At 48.5% G+C, this 15,416-nt stretch overlaps 7 protein-coding genes across 7 annotated transcripts; 3 read left to right on the top strand and 4 right to left on the bottom strand.

Moving 5' to 3' along the window:
- Positions 1-421: 421 nt before the first annotated feature.
- F5B22DRAFT_642661 (uncharacterized protein) lies at positions 422-3,219 on the bottom strand (the record flags this gene model as incomplete). The annotated part of the gene is made up of 2 exons (XM_047978155.1): positions 422-3,047; positions 3,140-3,219. The coding sequence occupies 2 exons, from the start codon at positions 3,217-3,219 to the stop codon at positions 422-424; spliced, it is 2,706 nt and encodes a 901-aa protein (XP_047835016.1).
- Positions 3,220-6,329: 3,110 nt separating this feature from the next.
- Positions 6,330-8,765, bottom strand: F5B22DRAFT_354001 (amino acid/polyamine transporter I). Its single transcript, XM_047970992.1, has 4 exons — positions 7,329-8,765; positions 6,955-7,241; positions 6,798-6,877; positions 6,330-6,734 (listed from the first exon to the last, which is right to left on the bottom strand). Exons 1-4 carry the CDS (start codon positions 8,535-8,537, stop codon positions 6,448-6,450), a joined length of 1,863 nt encoding a protein of 620 aa, XP_047835015.1. The 5' UTR covers positions 8,538-8,765; the 3' UTR covers positions 6,330-6,447.
- F5B22DRAFT_590902 (protein trafficking Pga2) lies at positions 8,498-9,747 on the bottom strand. The gene has a single exon (XM_047973828.1). It carries the CDS (start codon positions 9,459-9,461, stop codon positions 8,994-8,996), a length of 468 nt encoding a protein of 155 aa, XP_047835014.1. The 5' UTR covers positions 9,462-9,747; the 3' UTR covers positions 8,498-8,993.
- Positions 9,748-10,148: 401 nt separating this feature from the next.
- Positions 10,149-10,605, top strand: F5B22DRAFT_642658 (kinetochore component CENP-S-domain-containing protein; the record flags this gene model as incomplete). The annotated part of the gene is made up of 3 exons (XM_047978154.1): positions 10,149-10,181; positions 10,260-10,383; positions 10,439-10,605. The coding sequence occupies 3 exons, from the start codon at positions 10,149-10,151 to the stop codon at positions 10,603-10,605; spliced, it is 324 nt and encodes a 107-aa protein (XP_047835013.1).
- Positions 10,606-12,160: 1,555 nt separating this feature from the next.
- Positions 12,161-13,406, top strand: F5B22DRAFT_658457 (uncharacterized protein; the record flags this gene model as incomplete). The annotated part of the gene is made up of 3 exons (XM_047980122.1): positions 12,161-12,609; positions 12,667-12,860; positions 13,000-13,406. 3 exons carry the CDS (start codon positions 12,161-12,163, stop codon positions 13,173-13,175), a joined length of 819 nt encoding a protein of 272 aa, XP_047835012.1. The 3' UTR covers positions 13,176-13,406.
- Positions 13,407-13,579: 173 nt separating this feature from the next.
- Positions 13,580-14,756, bottom strand: F5B22DRAFT_590894 (receptor-like protein kinase). The gene has a single exon (XM_047973827.1). The coding sequence runs from the start codon at positions 14,072-14,074 to the stop codon at positions 13,637-13,639; it is 438 nt and encodes a 145-aa protein (XP_047835011.1). The 5' UTR covers positions 14,075-14,756; the 3' UTR covers positions 13,580-13,636.
- Positions 14,213-14,756, top strand: F5B22DRAFT_353966 (uncharacterized protein). The gene has a single exon (XM_047970991.1). It carries the CDS (start codon positions 14,286-14,288, stop codon positions 14,601-14,603), a length of 318 nt encoding a protein of 105 aa, XP_047835010.1. The 5' UTR covers positions 14,213-14,285; the 3' UTR covers positions 14,604-14,756.
- Positions 14,757-15,416: the final 660 nt, after the last annotated feature.

The following is a 15,416-nucleotide window of genomic DNA, read 5'->3' as shown; positions in this document are numbered from 1 at the left end:
CGATGCGTATCGCTAGTATAGTTGATAGCACTAGGATTAAACATGTGATGTTAATCTATAAGAATGAATGTCATTATTAGCCATAATCATAAGGTTCGTAATCTCGTTCAAGCCTGTCCTTTCCTAAGTATCCCTTTGTTTGATCCAATTAGGTAGATGGATATGATATGTACATTGTTAGATGTATAGTGTCGTGAGCTGCAGTAAAACGTATTTCCAAACTCATAATCCATGGCAAGAAACGCCTTAGCCGAAACCTTGTCCCGTGGACCCAAACCTTCCAGGTCCACAGGTTCCCGACTACAACCTTATAAGCACCACACTATCGGATTCGCCTAACATCAATTTTTCCGGCCTAGATACCTTGGTCTAAGGTGGCCTTAATATTATCTTTGAAAGAATGACATTAGTGTCTTGGATATTATTCAAACCTCTGCCATTCTCTCAGAATGCGTTCCTGCTCAGTTGGAGTCCAGGGAGTCCTGAGGCTTTGACGTTTGAGAGCTTCAAGACGCGTCTCACACTCCCTCTTCTTATCAGCTCGCTCGTTGACCTTCGCCTTAAGGTACGCCAAATCTTTCCTCATAACGGCCCGATGGAATATACTGCGCATACGATCTGAGTATAGCGTGCAAGTAGCTCTCTCTTTGACTCCAGGCCCATGATGGAAATCCCCGGCAACAGTGAGATCTTCACGACCGTCGAGGAGCGGCTGCACTACCATTAGGAAACATTCGGGGCACACAGACATTGACGGTACAGCCCGCATTGTATGCCACCGTGCGGTGTACAAGATGCGATCTTCGGGACATGGAGGGATTACCGCAAGCTGGCGGATGCGTGTTGCGATCGCTTGGACATTCGGAGCAGACTTGGTTTGGAATGCCCGATCAGCTGCGCCCTCCAGTACGTCAAAGTATAGGAGAAATCGGCCGCGGTCATGCCCGAGGTCGTGATGCATTGCGCAGATACCACGCGTCGGCTCAGCCGGTGAGTCAAGCGGCACAAACAAGCCCGTCAAGCTCGGCAGCAGCGCCTCGACCGTCTTGGCGCACGCGGGGCACACCGTGAACTCCTCGATGAGCCGCTTGGTGGTAGGGTCTTTAATAGAATACCAGATGCGCGATACCTCACGATGCCCTGTGCACGGTTTTACTTGAGCTGCAATCTTGGTCAGACTATGGAACAATCCCAAGTCACGCCTGCCGTACTTGCGCGTGAATAACCATGCAATGCGGTAGTATTCCGACGCACCGAAGTCGCAGGCTAGTGGACGTTCACGCGGCCGGAAAGGCATCAACACAAATTCGTGCGCGAACTCGGTTGACGCGAAGTTCGCGCTATAGCACGACGGGCAGATGTTGAAGTTGTCACATCGTGGTAGCGTTAGCCAGTCCATGTGTCCTGCCTCTTCGCGTGCGCGCGGGCAGTGAGGGATATCTGGGAGCTCGCCAGAATGCATCTCGGTCGAAAACCGTCTGTAAGAACTAAGTGGTGGGTTGATATTGGTATTGCTTTGAGGAGGAGGTTCGAACCTAGGAGGCGGCCATGACGGCTGAGATGGGGTTGGGGCGGATGTAGTTGGAGGTTGCATCCTAGAGTCTGCCCTTGGCGGGGGGTGAGCCGGCGTGTTGCGATGATCAAATGGCAAATTCGAATTTGAAATAGATGCCACAGCCGCATCAACTGGTATTCCATTTCGAGTTTCGTTAAAAGACCCTGTCGACGTGGAAGCGCGAGAGAGCGGTTGCCCGGCGCGATCCTGATCACGAGCAGGTCTCGATTCTCTAGGGAAAGTCGAGCTGCGCGAACTCGAAGAACTCGAGTACGGATCTGAAAGAGATGTCTGCGATAGTCGTGGCGAAGGCAATGGTGATTGTCCCCTAGACTTCCTTCGACCTGAAACCCGTTGTTCAACAGGGGTAGTTAGGTACCCAGCGTTCCCAGGGGGTACAGACGATTTCCTTCGGCGGTGAGGATCGACGCGCACCACAGGCTCATCTTCACTAGAGTAGAATGTATCGTTTTGGTGTGTTGGAGCACGTGCTGACGAGCGCTGCGTGCTAGAGTCGCGGTCAGACTGTGAATTGGTGGAAGACGGTGCCTTGCGGCTCGATCTTGAAGATAGTCGGCCTGCCAACTGACGCGAAGACTCGCAGCTTTCTCTCGAGTCACGCCTCGAGTACTTGGAAAGTTCCGATGTACGGCGTTTCTGGACCGTGGGGCTACGGGCATGGGCTGATTTAGGCTCTCTCTCTTTATATTTGCGATCATTCGCAACATTCTGGTTGCGTTGGTCATTCATGTGAGTTGAGCGATTGCGGGTTTGGGCCTCTGGACTCGACGCTCCTCGGTAATATGAGCGATCCCGCCCGTTGGTTGCGTGTTCAATAATTTCTGGTGTTACCGCCAGCTCGCGAGGAGCTCGGGAAGTTGCGGAGGTGATACGGGGTGAAAAGTAATCCTCGCCACGGTTGTCAACCCTACTAGATTGCTTTGATCGTCGAGTATCATGCAGCGGCGCCTCACTCCCACCATCGGTTATGATGGGAGGAAGATCTCCGGGCCGGCTGGGACGGTATTCCCCTTCAGGCCGTGTCTCCTTTCTGTTGAGTTTCTCGTCGCGGGAGGGGGGTGTTACCTTCTTGCGACAGGTATTTGCTTCGTAAAAGTCTGGTTCTGGATCCGGCTCAGCTGATCGTTCGGTTGATCTGCGATGTTGACCTGTTGTCTTTTCCGGGTCTGATACATCGGACGACCCATCAGATGGATTTGACACGAGCAAAAACCGCCTTTCAGGGTTGTGTTGGTATATCTGGTCTTCCACTGGCAACAATATCGGGTACTGGTCCGGATCCCCGCGATTTGGCGGTTCTTCAGACGGCACACTCGATATAACCGAACCTGCTTCCTTCGCCAGCGCATCATTTTCATCCTCAACACTTGGAGGGGGTGGTTTCTGAGACGCCATATGGTAAGGCATCTTCCTTGGAATCGCCTGGTCGCCTTGGAACGAGTAACTCGATCCACGGGACTTCTCCGATGCGCTGTGATATGAGAAAGAAGAAGGTCAGCCCCACCCGGTGCCCGGCAGATGTTTTGCGCCCGATTTGGAGGCAGTTGACTTTGTAGTACTCACTTCCTTGGATCTGGACTTTTGGCCCTCAAATTCGGCCGGTAGCCTTTTGGCAACAAAGTGTCGACATCGAACTCGGCCATATTGACGCGATTCGCGGATGAGAATGGGAGAAAGCGCTCAGCACATGGCAGCCCGACGCTGAGGGGTAAGTGTTGCAGGAGCGCCGTTCCTTCATACACAGCCTCCTCGCTATCGTCTAGTGATGGCTAAGCCGTCAATGCAATTGCCCAACAGAGGCTAGAGATACAGGGAGAGGAAACAGTAGCGGAACAAACGGGCAGCGAGTGTGGGCTTGCCCGATTCTTCTGAGATGTTTGAATTCAGCAGCCCGGGGATGATGGTTGGTACACAGTAGGTTGATCAGTTGATCGATTGATCGATTGATCGGGTTGGCTAGCTTCGATCTCCCGAGATGGATTCGTCTTTTGATCGCGGGGCCGTCCAGCTTTAACTACCTTCTAGGTACCAGATAGGCCTCGGGAGGGTTAGGTAGGCTAAGTAGCCTGGAGGTATGATGGAACTGCCTCCAGTACCGCCTACCTTAGCTGCCTCAACTGCCTGCCTACCTCAAGTAGGTACTTTGCCTCTTGCTTACAGGCTTACAGTACCGTAGTAAGTATATACCTAGGACTTCTTAGCCTGGTGCTTGGTGCTTGGTGGGGGGCAGTGAGGTGGGGTATGCAGGGACCAGGGCAGCAGGCAGTGCAGGTAAAGTATGGCGGCAGGGCTGGCTGGCATCCGTTGACGCATAGGTAGGTACCTACGTGTAGAAGATTGAAGAGAGGATCTTTTGAGTCAAATCTAAAGATAAAGGGCTGGGTAATAAAGTGGGCAAATAGAGAGGTCTACAAGAAACCGCATCGACACCAGAGCAAGTCTTGCAAGATATTTGCATAGACATATACTCAAGTACAGGTAACGCATCTCCCACTTGACCTGGCCACCCTAATAACCTATATAAAACCCCATTATTTAAATCTTTAATAACTTTACGAATACTAATCGTACGGTTTAATAATTAATACTGTTAAATCCGTTAGTTTGAGAGGAATCCAGAGGTATTTTTTACTATTTTTTAGAAAATTTATTGAGCGAAATATTAAGCAATACGCTAAAGGGGCGCTAAGCAAGGATTAATTTAGCGCTTACTTTAGCGTATTGCTTAATAACTCCGCGAATATAAGTCGTAAAAGTTAGTAAAGGGTACCGTTAAATAGCTCTTTTTATTACGAATCTAATGGTATATTTCATTATTTTATACGATTAATATTTATAGAGTTATTAAATTATCACGTGATTAACGCACCGATATTATTTGTATGGGCTAGGGGGGTGGCCAGGTCAATTGGGTGGCCAGGTCAAGTGGGAGATGCGTTATATATATATATATATATATAATGTAGATGGTTACAAAGGGGCACACGTATAACAAACACTCTCGAGTCACTTGAGTCCATCCACTGATGCTGATGACTGTACGGCCCTGTCGGTTCATGGTTGTTCTTGTCGCCAATCAACAAGACATCTGCATCGATCTGGCGTACATCTGGACTGCTTGAGGGTTACACCTGGATGGATGCACTCGTCTCCCCAAGTATTGTGTGATCGGAGCATGGCGTACACCATGTCAATGATGAACGAGCGTCACCTTCTCCCTCCCAGATCGCCAGAGGGTGGCCAGTCCCTAGTGTCGACACTCGCTATCAATAATGTCTTCTTCCATTGACGAGGCAAAGAGGGACCCCACCTTCCTGTGCGCCGAGGGTGCGGAAGAGCTGCGAGCCGCGAGCTGAGCAACCAACCTACACAGTAAACCAGGGTCCTCCTCTGCGAGCCGCCGCCGCCAGAGTCCGTCGAGATGGACACGCGTGTCATCGCATTACGAGCTTATGTATGTATCACATGTGTCCCGTCTTGGGAGCTCGAAGGGTTAATTTGCCTCCCAGCCTCGCACACTTGGCTTTCTCTCCCAGGATCATCGGTGTTGGCGACGCCCGATATTGCATAGGCGACTTCGCTGCAGATTCCTGCCTGCCTATCTGCCTACCTATCTGCTTACCTACTTAGGCACCCTCTTATCTCGCCCTGGCGGCCTTGCTGGTGCTGGTCTTGGTGTTGGCGTCCCACGGCGCCATTTGTACAGCCTCGGGGCTTCATCCGAATACAAGTCGGGCGAGGTCTACCGTAGACATGTTATGTTTATGTGGTGGTGTGGTCCGAATCTCAAGTTGGAGCTTACGTCCTGTCACAGCGAGTGCAGTGCTCTCTCTGTCTCTCTCTCTCGCTCTCTCTCTTAGTATGGTATGATCAAGCTAGGCAGGTAGCTCCTGGTGTGACTTTGGCGTCCATGATGTGTAGTCTGAAAAGAATAATGCGTTGCGCAGCATGCGTGGCTATCCGTTGCATGCATAAGTACTTATCTCTTGCGTTGACAACTTGTCTTCGTTGACGTTGTGGTGTTGTCGTTGTTGTTGACTGGTACTAAAGGGCAGTGTGGCCCACCTCTCTCTGCCACAGTACTGTGCAAGCACATAGATGCAATGCCAGCAACCCAGGTTCAGAATCTTGCTCTAAAAGAGGAGATCACGCCACAGACAAGAAAAAAGTCTGCAGAAGGCATACTATACATGGGTGCTATATGCAGTTCTCCATCGTACTTTACGCAACCATGCCGACTTAATGTGCAGAAGAGCCGTTCATGTGGATCCAGAACTAGTCCAAAGAAGATACGGGGACAAAACAGAACTCGGATGCATCATGTCATTGCAATGGCAAATTTGATGAGTTGTCCCTCCAAGATCAGAAAGACGAACCCTGACGCCTGCATGTCGGAAGAGGGTGGATAATTCCACGACTGTTTCAGCGGCTGATCGATTTTGATTCTAGAAGCTGCATCTCGCGGGCCGAGTGGTAGGACCACTTCGCACACTAAAGCGGTAACTCTATTCTGGTGACACATTTAGTACCCAAGGTGGCACGGCGTCGTTTTTAATAGATAAGAGCTTCGAGAGCTTCGATTCAATGTCCCCTTGATCGCCATGCATTGCGAATCTTTCGTTGCGGATAAGTGATCTGCCACGGGGCAAAAGCCCACGAGATACAAAGAGTGTAGATTGCCACACAAGTGAACCGCTTCCAGACTCGATTCTGAACTCAAAGATTTTGGACACGCACAAATTGTACTCTTGTTTGCCAAGTTCTTCGTGGCAACTATGAACCAGGTTCACAAAACATGTGTCAGCGTTGCCTCGATGGCAAGTAATGTGTGTAACAGCCCTGTGAGTAGTCAAGAAACTCTGAAATCGACTTCAGGTGTGCCGAGGCACCCTGCAGGATTGGGAGTTATAACTTCTATAGAACACAGCTAACACTAGGATGCCCATGGAGAGTATCACTGGTGCTCGGAGTGGTGCAGATAGTGCGCCTCTGATGATCAACACTCCACTGACGGACGCAAATATAATTGGATTTCCAACCCATGTTCTGTACGTCCTGTACGTAGGATGGGATAGATTTGGCATTTGTTCATCAGCTCTTCGTCTCATGATGATTAGGCCAATAACTGACATCATGTAGCAGAAGAACTTAAGCATCTCTAATATCATATCAGTCCCACCATACACATCGTTGTCCAAGAGGAGGTGAAGGAGAGTATAACCTATCATTGTGAGAAGCCCAGTAAAGCTACCAACCAGTATGAACAATGATGTGAGCATGGCGTTTAACAGCAGTGCGAGCCTGTGGAATATATTAGGACGGAAATGTGGTTCGACCGTGGGCCAGACTCAATGTTGTAGCTCTTTAGTGAAACATACACGGGTACAGAGTGTTCCCACCGTAGCCTACGCGTCAGCCTTACGAAGAGCAAGACAGGAGGTCGGAATGGCCAGGACAGCGCTCGGCGAAAGTAGGCTTCCTCATCTCGTGCGGCACAACAATGCAAGTTCGCCAGTATCGGCGGAAAATAAGCACGCTGTGAAGCTGCTACACAGAGCTTCGCAACGGCAAACAAATTTGCGTTGACAGCGCCCATAGCTGATATAGCCACCACAATGGTGAATATGAGCCCACCCCATGCTCCAATAGTCCGATTTGCAAATTCCTATGGCCTTATCAGTTGGCCTGGATATCTCGGTCCTCGCCGAGCGAGGACAAAAAATAATAACAATAAATACGATGAATGACTGACCACTGCAACTGTTTTGCTGTCTCGGATTACCTCGAAAGGCAAGCAAACGTATAGACTCGCATTCATCAAGAAGAAGCCAGTGATCACTAGTGCCATAGCCCAATGGATTGCCAAGGGTAGATCTTTTCCTGGGTTTTTCATGTCCCCCGCGATGAAACCTGCACTCTCCCAGCCGCCATAGCAGAATAGAGCCGCAAACACGGCTGTAGAAAGGCTCCCAAGCGACCCCCATACATCTGTTACCGGATCCTGTCCGAACCATCCGGTATCCGAGGATGGCACTCCATACCCGTAGCCGAGCACGTAGTTTGTGAACCCGATAGCAACGATGCTGCCGAGGGCAGCAAATTTGAGCACCATAAATACATTAGCGGCCTTTGCTCCTGCGGTCGCACCCAGACAGTTAATGGCCGTTAGTAAAGCTACACAGCCGAGCGCCGCGATCTTGGTAGCCCACGGCCAAATCGGATCAGACGGTTGTAGAGCCTTGAGAAAAAAATCGGCGAAGATAGTAGCGATCACTGCATTACCGCCTGGTCTTACTATGCCGACCCATATCCAAGAAAACAAATATCCTGAATATTCACCCCAGCTGGCTCGTAAGTAATCCTGAATTCCCCCATTGGAGGGCACAAGCAGTCCCAGCTCAACGAACGATGCCGCTCCAGTCCAGACGAGCAAGCCTGCCACGACAAAAATACCTAGAGCCTCTCCAGGGGAACGGACTTGCTGAGCAACTAAACTAGGTGCTGAAAAGATCCCGGACCCAATTTGCAGACTGACAATCAGTGCTAGACAGTCTATTTGGGTCAAAGTCGCCCCCTTGCGTGGAAGTCGAAGCTCGTCGCTATTCTCCGATCTGGGAATAAGTGGTGCATGAGCCGATGGCTGTTCATCAGTCTCACGACGCTGTGGACCATAAGACGGTGTATTAGTTCCTGACATGCCAGCAGAGTGGTCCGTTACACAGCCAATCGTTTGTGAAGCCACTATGTCAGCGATCTGAGCGAGCAAGGAGCTGTGGAATAGCCAATGTGGTACCGCCAGTTCACCCGCAGGGACTAGGGACATATGGGACCTAAACGATGCGTGTACTAGGAGAGCAGTTGAGATGTTCTCTCGGTTCTTTGAAGATTCCCATTTACTTGTTGCAATCCTAGCTAGACCCATAGTCGTGCATGGTTTCATTGGGAAACAGGGATAGAGCATGCTTACTAATATCTATCTAAGTATGTCGTTATCCAACTAATGTAGCATGGTTTTAAAATCAGAAAAGGGCTTGGCGACACTGCAGTAGGTATGTTTGATCTGATGTTGCTATCATGGCATAGCCAGCTATGTATGTACTAAAACTTACATATCGTATGCCAGGTCAGTTACGGGTGACAAGCAAGCAGGACACCAGTGCATATAGGATGGCTCAAAAGGCACGTGAGTTTTCTTTCCTATGACTTGCCCTGTCGGCATTTCCCAATTTCAACGGGGGTTTGACATGCGTGGACAGCAGGGAAGTACTTTCTAGCCCAGCAGTTGACTAAAGGACTGTGACCACAGGATGCTAGTGAAGACTGGTCAGTAGCAGCTAGAATATCCCGTTGTTGGTGTGAATTAAGAGCGTTGATTAGATACGGTTGCGTATGCATCTTTTTCTGTGCTAGGGAAATCTTAGTCGACAAGGAATTCTTCTATATCCTTATCCTCCTGTTCGTCGAGCGTCTCTTGCAGCCGCTTCTCCTCAGCGTCTAGAAGCTGTTTGATCATGTTCCGTTGCCGTTTCCGCGCTTTTTTGCCCCAATCTGCCGCCGTTGCCTCCCCTTGTGCGTCGTCATCATCATCATCGTCACTTTCGTCGGGAATACCAAGCTCGCCGCGGAGCTGATTGGGGGAAATTTCGGCCACTTCTTGTTGGGCTTTCTCAAATTGCTTCTCTTGATGTTTCGCACCCAGCTTAATGATATATGGGCGTAAAAGCGCATAGGCGCCAACAATGGCGATTAAACGAATCCATTGCTGTGCTGTCATGTTGGTGATGGACCCGCCGACATTGGTGGCCATGCGGTCCGAGATCAAAGAGACTAAATTCCATACAGTCTCGCCTAGGTGGACGAATAGCCCCGCAAGTTCCTCCGCCATGGCTGTAGCAATCGTATTGTCTTTTAGAGCCGAATATGTAACAGGAAGAGAACAGCGCGTAGTTCGTTGCGTGGTGGTACGCGTAGAATGTATGAACTTGCTGCGAGTCGGTTATCGCAGGCTCGGAAAGTTTGAGTACAGAACAAATGAGGTGATTAGAAAATTGTATCCGAGAAGGGAAGAATTAAATATGCTAACATATATTATAGACACAAGAAATGGCTGAAGACGTTGGTGAAATCTTGGGGATTTAGATTTTGCGAACGAGGGATAAAACAAAACTGCTCGGCATCTTTGGATCAGCTCCTGTGGGTCCGTTTAGTAGGTACCTCATCTCCCTACGTAGGTACCTTATGTAGGTAGATAAGTTACCCACTATACTTGTAGAGCCAAGTACTTCTACCCCTTAGATACCAACGTATTTACAGAAAGGGAACCTGCGGAGAAGTAAAGTTCTTATCGCCATCAATCGCAGCATGTACATGTGTACACCGCAAGCTTCAAAGTTCGATGCCCACTTGTTAAAGGGTTACAGTAGTTACTCGACGCGGTCATCATGAGCCAATAGATTAAGCAGGTAGCAGCATCTGACAAAGGCACCATTCGCCAACTGCGCTCGCATTGATGCTTCAAGGCTTTGTTCTGCACGATACATGAACACCCCCCCCCCCCCCCCCCCCCAAGATAATGGCAGACAAATCCGATGAGGACGTCCAGGAAGTAAGTAAACCGGCGAACACGCGGTCTACTGTCAACAAGTGAGAGCCTTAGCACTGACGACGCGTCCCATGTCTTCAGAGACTAAAGGCTGCGTTGTGGTTCGCAGTTGGCAAAATGGTGGACGAGGAGACGCTGCGTAGAAACCGCAACGTGACTCCCCAGTTCATCGGAGCTTTGACAGAAATGGTTTGGACCCAAATCGGTGTGTTGTCTCGATATCCTACGTACTACCAACTTGATGACTAATATAGAGCTAGAAAATGTAGCTCTGGACCTGGAGAGCTTTAGTCGACACGCAGGGCGCTCAACCGTCACCACCGACGATGTCCTGCTGCTCGCTAGGAGGAACGGGGATCTACACAACATTATCAAGGATTTTGTAGACAAAGAAAAGGCTGCAAAGGCAAAAGGGAAATCTAAATGATGAGGGCGCACTGTCACTTGCCAACATCATAATCCTGCGCCAGGGAACGGTAAGAAGCGAATGCTATTGAACTTGAGGCAATCAACAGCGATGAAAAATACACCTACACCGGCATCGGCACGTGCTTAGGACATTTTGATCTCGGAAATGCCGCCTTGGTGTCAATAGACCACGAGAGACACGCGCAGGCTATCCTCGATCTTAGTTGCAAGCTTTAGAAGAGAATCGATTCCCAAACGAATATCTCAACTTAGCACTACGCAGAGCGCTAGAAGTCACCCTGCGCAATCATTAGGCATCCACCATACTCTACATTAAAGAGCATTACAAGAATTCTGTGCCAATGAACTCACTCCTCTACATAGTGTATGTGACGTCGCAATAACGCCATTCTCTTCTGTGTTCACCAGTATCTGGACCACGACCAACTACTTAAACTACTCCGTAAGCCATTCAATGTGAGACCTAGAGCAGTGGATTGAGATAATATCGTTGCTGTACATAGTACATCCTTAGATAGGTAAAATAGTTCACCCAGCGCTCTACCCAGAGCAAAGATCAGGGTCCCAGAGTGGGTCCAACAAGAAATGTCCGGTTTACCCATTGAGAGGCATGGCTCACCAAGACCCTATAACTTTGAAAGCCTGGGAAACAGCCAACTAGATTAATATACCTATAAGAATTAAATCAGTAATGGTGATTACGATATTAAAATGCTTCGTGTTAACTATATATTTTTTCCATTTTATTTAAGTATTCTAAAGCTGTTTAAACTTATAAAGTCTTGGTGAGCCATACCTTTCAATGGGTAAACCGGACATTTCTTGTTGGACCCACTCTGAGGGTCCTATACACCAGCTTGGTGGCTAGGACACCTAGAGTGACGTATGCATGTGGCTTTGACCAAGGCTCGGCGAATAGGCTACGCCGCTGACTCGTTAGTCTCGGCACTTGATGTCATGGGCACCTGCCGGTTGCCGGCTGCCGGTTGCAGGCGCAGGAGCAAAGCCACCATTTGCGTCTGACACCGGAAGCTAGAGGAAGATTGACGTTCTCGATATCTCTTTATCCGCGAAAAGTAGGTCGGCGGGAGGGTGGCTTTCATCATTCGTCATCGAGGCAACCCATCGTTGTGACGGTGGCAGAACCGCATAAGGAGGCTTAAGGAGAGAATAGGTACCGATTCTACTACCACTTACTTAGTACATCGCTGTACGTAGTAAGTAGCTATTACCGTTTATGCGATCCTGGAATTGCACCACTACCGTACATGTGATCTGTGATCGACCGACTGTCTCGGACATCTATTGGGTCATCATTACTTACTATAGGTAACTTTAATACCTGCACCGCTTCCCCACGTATTTCCACCAGTCCACTATCCCTCGCACACTCCTGTACACCTTTATATATCTTGTCGTTACGTTTTCCAAACTACTTCTTTGTACCACCTCTCTTCATCTCCAATTCTCTCGCGACGCTACAATCAAGACGTCAAGATCACTGTGTGTGTCTCAAACGAGGACAATTACGTCGTGCGGTCATCTTCCTCAACATGGGAGCTAAATCAGGACTGGCCTTAAAGGCCTTACAGTGGTTTGTGCGCGGTATACAGTTTGGGAGCTGTGCAGTTGCCTTAGCTCTCTTCTCATATTTCCTTGCCGTTGCCGCGCAACATAATTACAGAATCCCTACGTGGTCGAAGGCGGTTGAGGGCATAGCAGGTGTAGGTGTTTTATACACATTACTTGGCCTGTTATTGCTCTGTTGTGTTGCTGGCCATCCGTTCGCATCGGCCATTGCAATTATTCTTGATATCGCCTTCATAGGGGCTTTCATATACGTCGCGCAGGCGAATCGAGGCGGCGCTAGCTCATGTCGAGGCACTGTTAGTACAGTCTTCGGCAGACGTCCAGCATCGGATCATCTAGGATCTGGATTGCCCAGCTATCATACCATTTGCCAAATGCACAGCGCTGTTCTAGCGGTTTCAATTATTGCCATGTGAGTACTATCTTCTCTGTTGCCAATCCCAAGAATTGAGACTCATTTGATATATAGTGTCTTCTTCCTCATATCTGCCTTTCTCGAGGTTGTTCTCGTTCGTCACCGACGCAAGGAGTCTCGCTTCGGCCCTAGTCCTGCCAACAACTATACTTCTGGCTACGGTGGGCGAGGTGGATTCTTCAGTCGTTTCCGCCGCCGCAAAGGCAGCTCTGAAGAGGAAGCTATCAATCCTAACCAACTCCCTGAACGTATGTATCCACGGAATCTTTACGCAGTCAGTGCTAAGGGGGGATCTTAAGCATCAAATCGCTTAAGCGTGACTTGGTTCCCACCCTTAAAGCCACTACGTTTGCTACGATGAACACCGCTAACCTATGCGTTTAATAGACACTCACCCCGATCAAGTCCGTCCGAGTTATAATACCGAGAGTACAGCTGGTGGCGCGCATTACAACAAATACGGCGAGTCCGGCTTCCAACATGATGGGCAGACGGCATATCCCAACCGAACTTCCTATCCAGCTGGCGGTCAACAATATGGTGACGGCACTTACGGCCGCTAAAGCATCGACAAGCTCCCAAGTTAAGTGCGCCACAACGAATGATTCATTTAGGACTATGAAATGGTTGGAACAATTGATACCTTGGGCGGGTATGGATATTTGATGTGCTATGTGTGGCTAATCATGATGTAAATGAAACAAAAGGGGTCTCGAAATTTGTATGAATAGGATGAGCGTTATTGGTTAAATTAATGTTATTAATAATGTCCATGATAGGTCGTCTTTAATGGCTGTAATAATTTCCCTAATGCTGCATTTTGTTCTTGGTGGTGGGAAGTATTGGTCCTAGGCGCAGTCCAATGTGGTTTTACTTTGTATTCTAGCTATGTTTCTCGTCAGGCATATGTAGTGTGATTGGGGCTGGCACTAGTATGTTTGAGAGCTGTATAAACCATCGGACCTACTTCGCTGATAGTGGTTGGAAGTTGCTGACACTGTATATTCCAATTTGATACTTTGCACTATACACTCAATGTGCCCTTTGTGCTTGGCACCTCTCCTTCCTTACCAGGAATACGTGTTGTCGCGTTGCGGACGGCAACGGCGAAGGCCTTGAAGGCACTCTCGGCCCGGTGGTGATCGTTTTCACCACGGAGACAGTCCACGTGCAACGTGATTCGCGCAGCCTGCGCGAAACTCTGAAAGCAATGTGGCAGCATCTCTGTACTGAGGTCCCCAATCTTCTCGCGCTTAAGACCGAGGTCCGTCACGCAGAAGGGTCGGTTCGACAGGTCGACTACTGCGCGCGAAAGAGCCTCGTCCAGGGGCGCATAGGCGTACCCAAAGCGTGCGAGGCCTGTGGCTGAGCCCAGCGCCGTTGCGAATGCATATCCCAGTGCTAGACAAACGTCTTCGGCTGTGTGATGGTCGTCAACTGCGGAGTTGATTAGTAGTTGCATGCTTGTCCTAAATCAACTATGAGAGTTCGCTTCTATTCACTCCATGCGCTCTTCTGGCTCCAAGGCCCGCCCCCATGGCAGATTACTGTGCAGCGAGGTACATGGAGAGCTGGTCGTCTAAAGTGAAAATGACAAAGTGAACATACTATGTAAGTCGCCCTTGCACGCCAGCACCAAGCTCCAGCCGGCGTGCTTTGCTAGAGCGTGCAACATGTGGTCTAGGAAGCCGATACCTGTGTTGATACTGATGGTTTGCGACTTGCTGGCCTGGCTAGCATGGCCCTCCTCTGTTGCAGCCTTCAGCCGAGCGTCGGTATCAGGTGGGAATCCACCTCCATCCAGGTTCAGTGATAGCTGTATTTTGGTCTCGTTGGTGTCTCGAGCAAGAGCGGCCCAGCGAGGTTTCACAGTGGACCCCATCGTCGACACAAATGGGGGGGATATAAAATCAATGTCGAGGGTAAAGATCTCTGAGATAGTGACGAGAGGCAATAACGTCTTGTGGACAAATAAATTGTCAGTTTCTTAGCAGTAACTTACCACTTCCACTTATTTTTTTACATTGAGACATTCCGAGCATCGGTCTTGAGAGCCAGGCTAGAAGCTTAAGGCTTACAACCGACCAACCAGCCGAAGTCCATTACCATCATTCCTTGCAGATAAGTACCTAGATACCATTCGTTGCCACCTTGAGCTGTGCTAGCAGCCTAGCACCGGCCCTAGATCTTGTACCGCATACACTCGAAAAACTCGAACAACACTAGTAACGCCACTGCAGGGATGCTCTCGCTAGATTATCCATATTAGGCAAGCAACTTTGTTAATGAACGCTACTAAAAGTTGCTCCTATTAGATGTTAGTTAGGCTTTATACCCTTTTATAAGTTATAGAAAAGCTAATAAATGGTAGAATTGTAAAAATAACGCTGTTTTTGCTATTTTTGCTATTTCCGCTATTTTCTTTATTTTCTTTATTTTTGCTATATTATAGCCAATTCTTTAATAGCGTTAAGAAAATGCTATTTTTGCTATATTATAGCTAGTTCTTTAATAACATTAAAAAAAATATTAAAAATATTATTTTTAATTACTTTTATAATAATTAATCTTTAATTAACTTATTTAGCTTTTAATTGAATTAATATAACCTTATTAATCCCTTTATTTAAATAGTTTAACTTTAAATAAAAAAGCTTAATATAGGTTAATTATTACCTATTAAAACTATTAATATAACGCATCTCCCACTTAACCTGGCCACCCAATTAAGCTGGCCACCCCCTTAACCCATACAAAATCCTATTATTTTAATCTATAATAACTTTACGAGTACTGATCGTACG

The sequence above is a fragment of the Xylaria bambusicola genome (genome assembly GCF_022495145.1).
Source record: "Xylaria bambusicola strain CBS 139988 unplaced genomic scaffold F5B22scaffold_4, whole genome shotgun sequence".
Lineage (NCBI taxonomy): Eukaryota > Fungi > Ascomycota > Sordariomycetes > Xylariales > Xylariaceae > Xylaria > Xylaria bambusicola.
The sequence above is the reverse complement of the archived record's forward strand: the minus strand, read 5'-3'. Positions and strand labels throughout refer to the sequence as shown.

Excerpts from the sequence above, each read along its gene's own strand:
- F5B22DRAFT_353966 (XM_047970991.1), top strand. The coding sequence starts at position 14,286 with ATGTGGTCTAGGAAGCCGATACCTGTGTTGATACTGATGGTTTGCGAC.
- F5B22DRAFT_590902 (XM_047973828.1), bottom strand. The coding sequence starts at position 9,461 with ATGGCGGAGGAACTTGCGGGGCTATTCGTCCACCTAGGCGAGACTGTA.
- F5B22DRAFT_354001 (XM_047970992.1), bottom strand. The coding sequence starts at position 8,537 with ATGCTCTATCCCTGTTTCCCAATGAAACCATGCACGACTATGGGTCTA. Across the intron at positions 6,878-6,954 it reads TGGGAACACTCTGTACCCGT|GCTCGCACTGCTGTTAAACG; the intron begins GTATGTTTCACT and ends TATATTCCACAG. Across the intron at positions 6,735-6,797 it reads TGGGCTTCTCACAATGATAG|AGATGCTTAAGTTCTTCTGC; the intron begins GTTATACTCTCC and ends ATATGATATTAG.
- F5B22DRAFT_590894 (XM_047973827.1), bottom strand. The coding sequence starts at position 14,074 with ATGCAACTACTAATCAACTCCGCAGTTGACGACCATCACACAGCCGAA.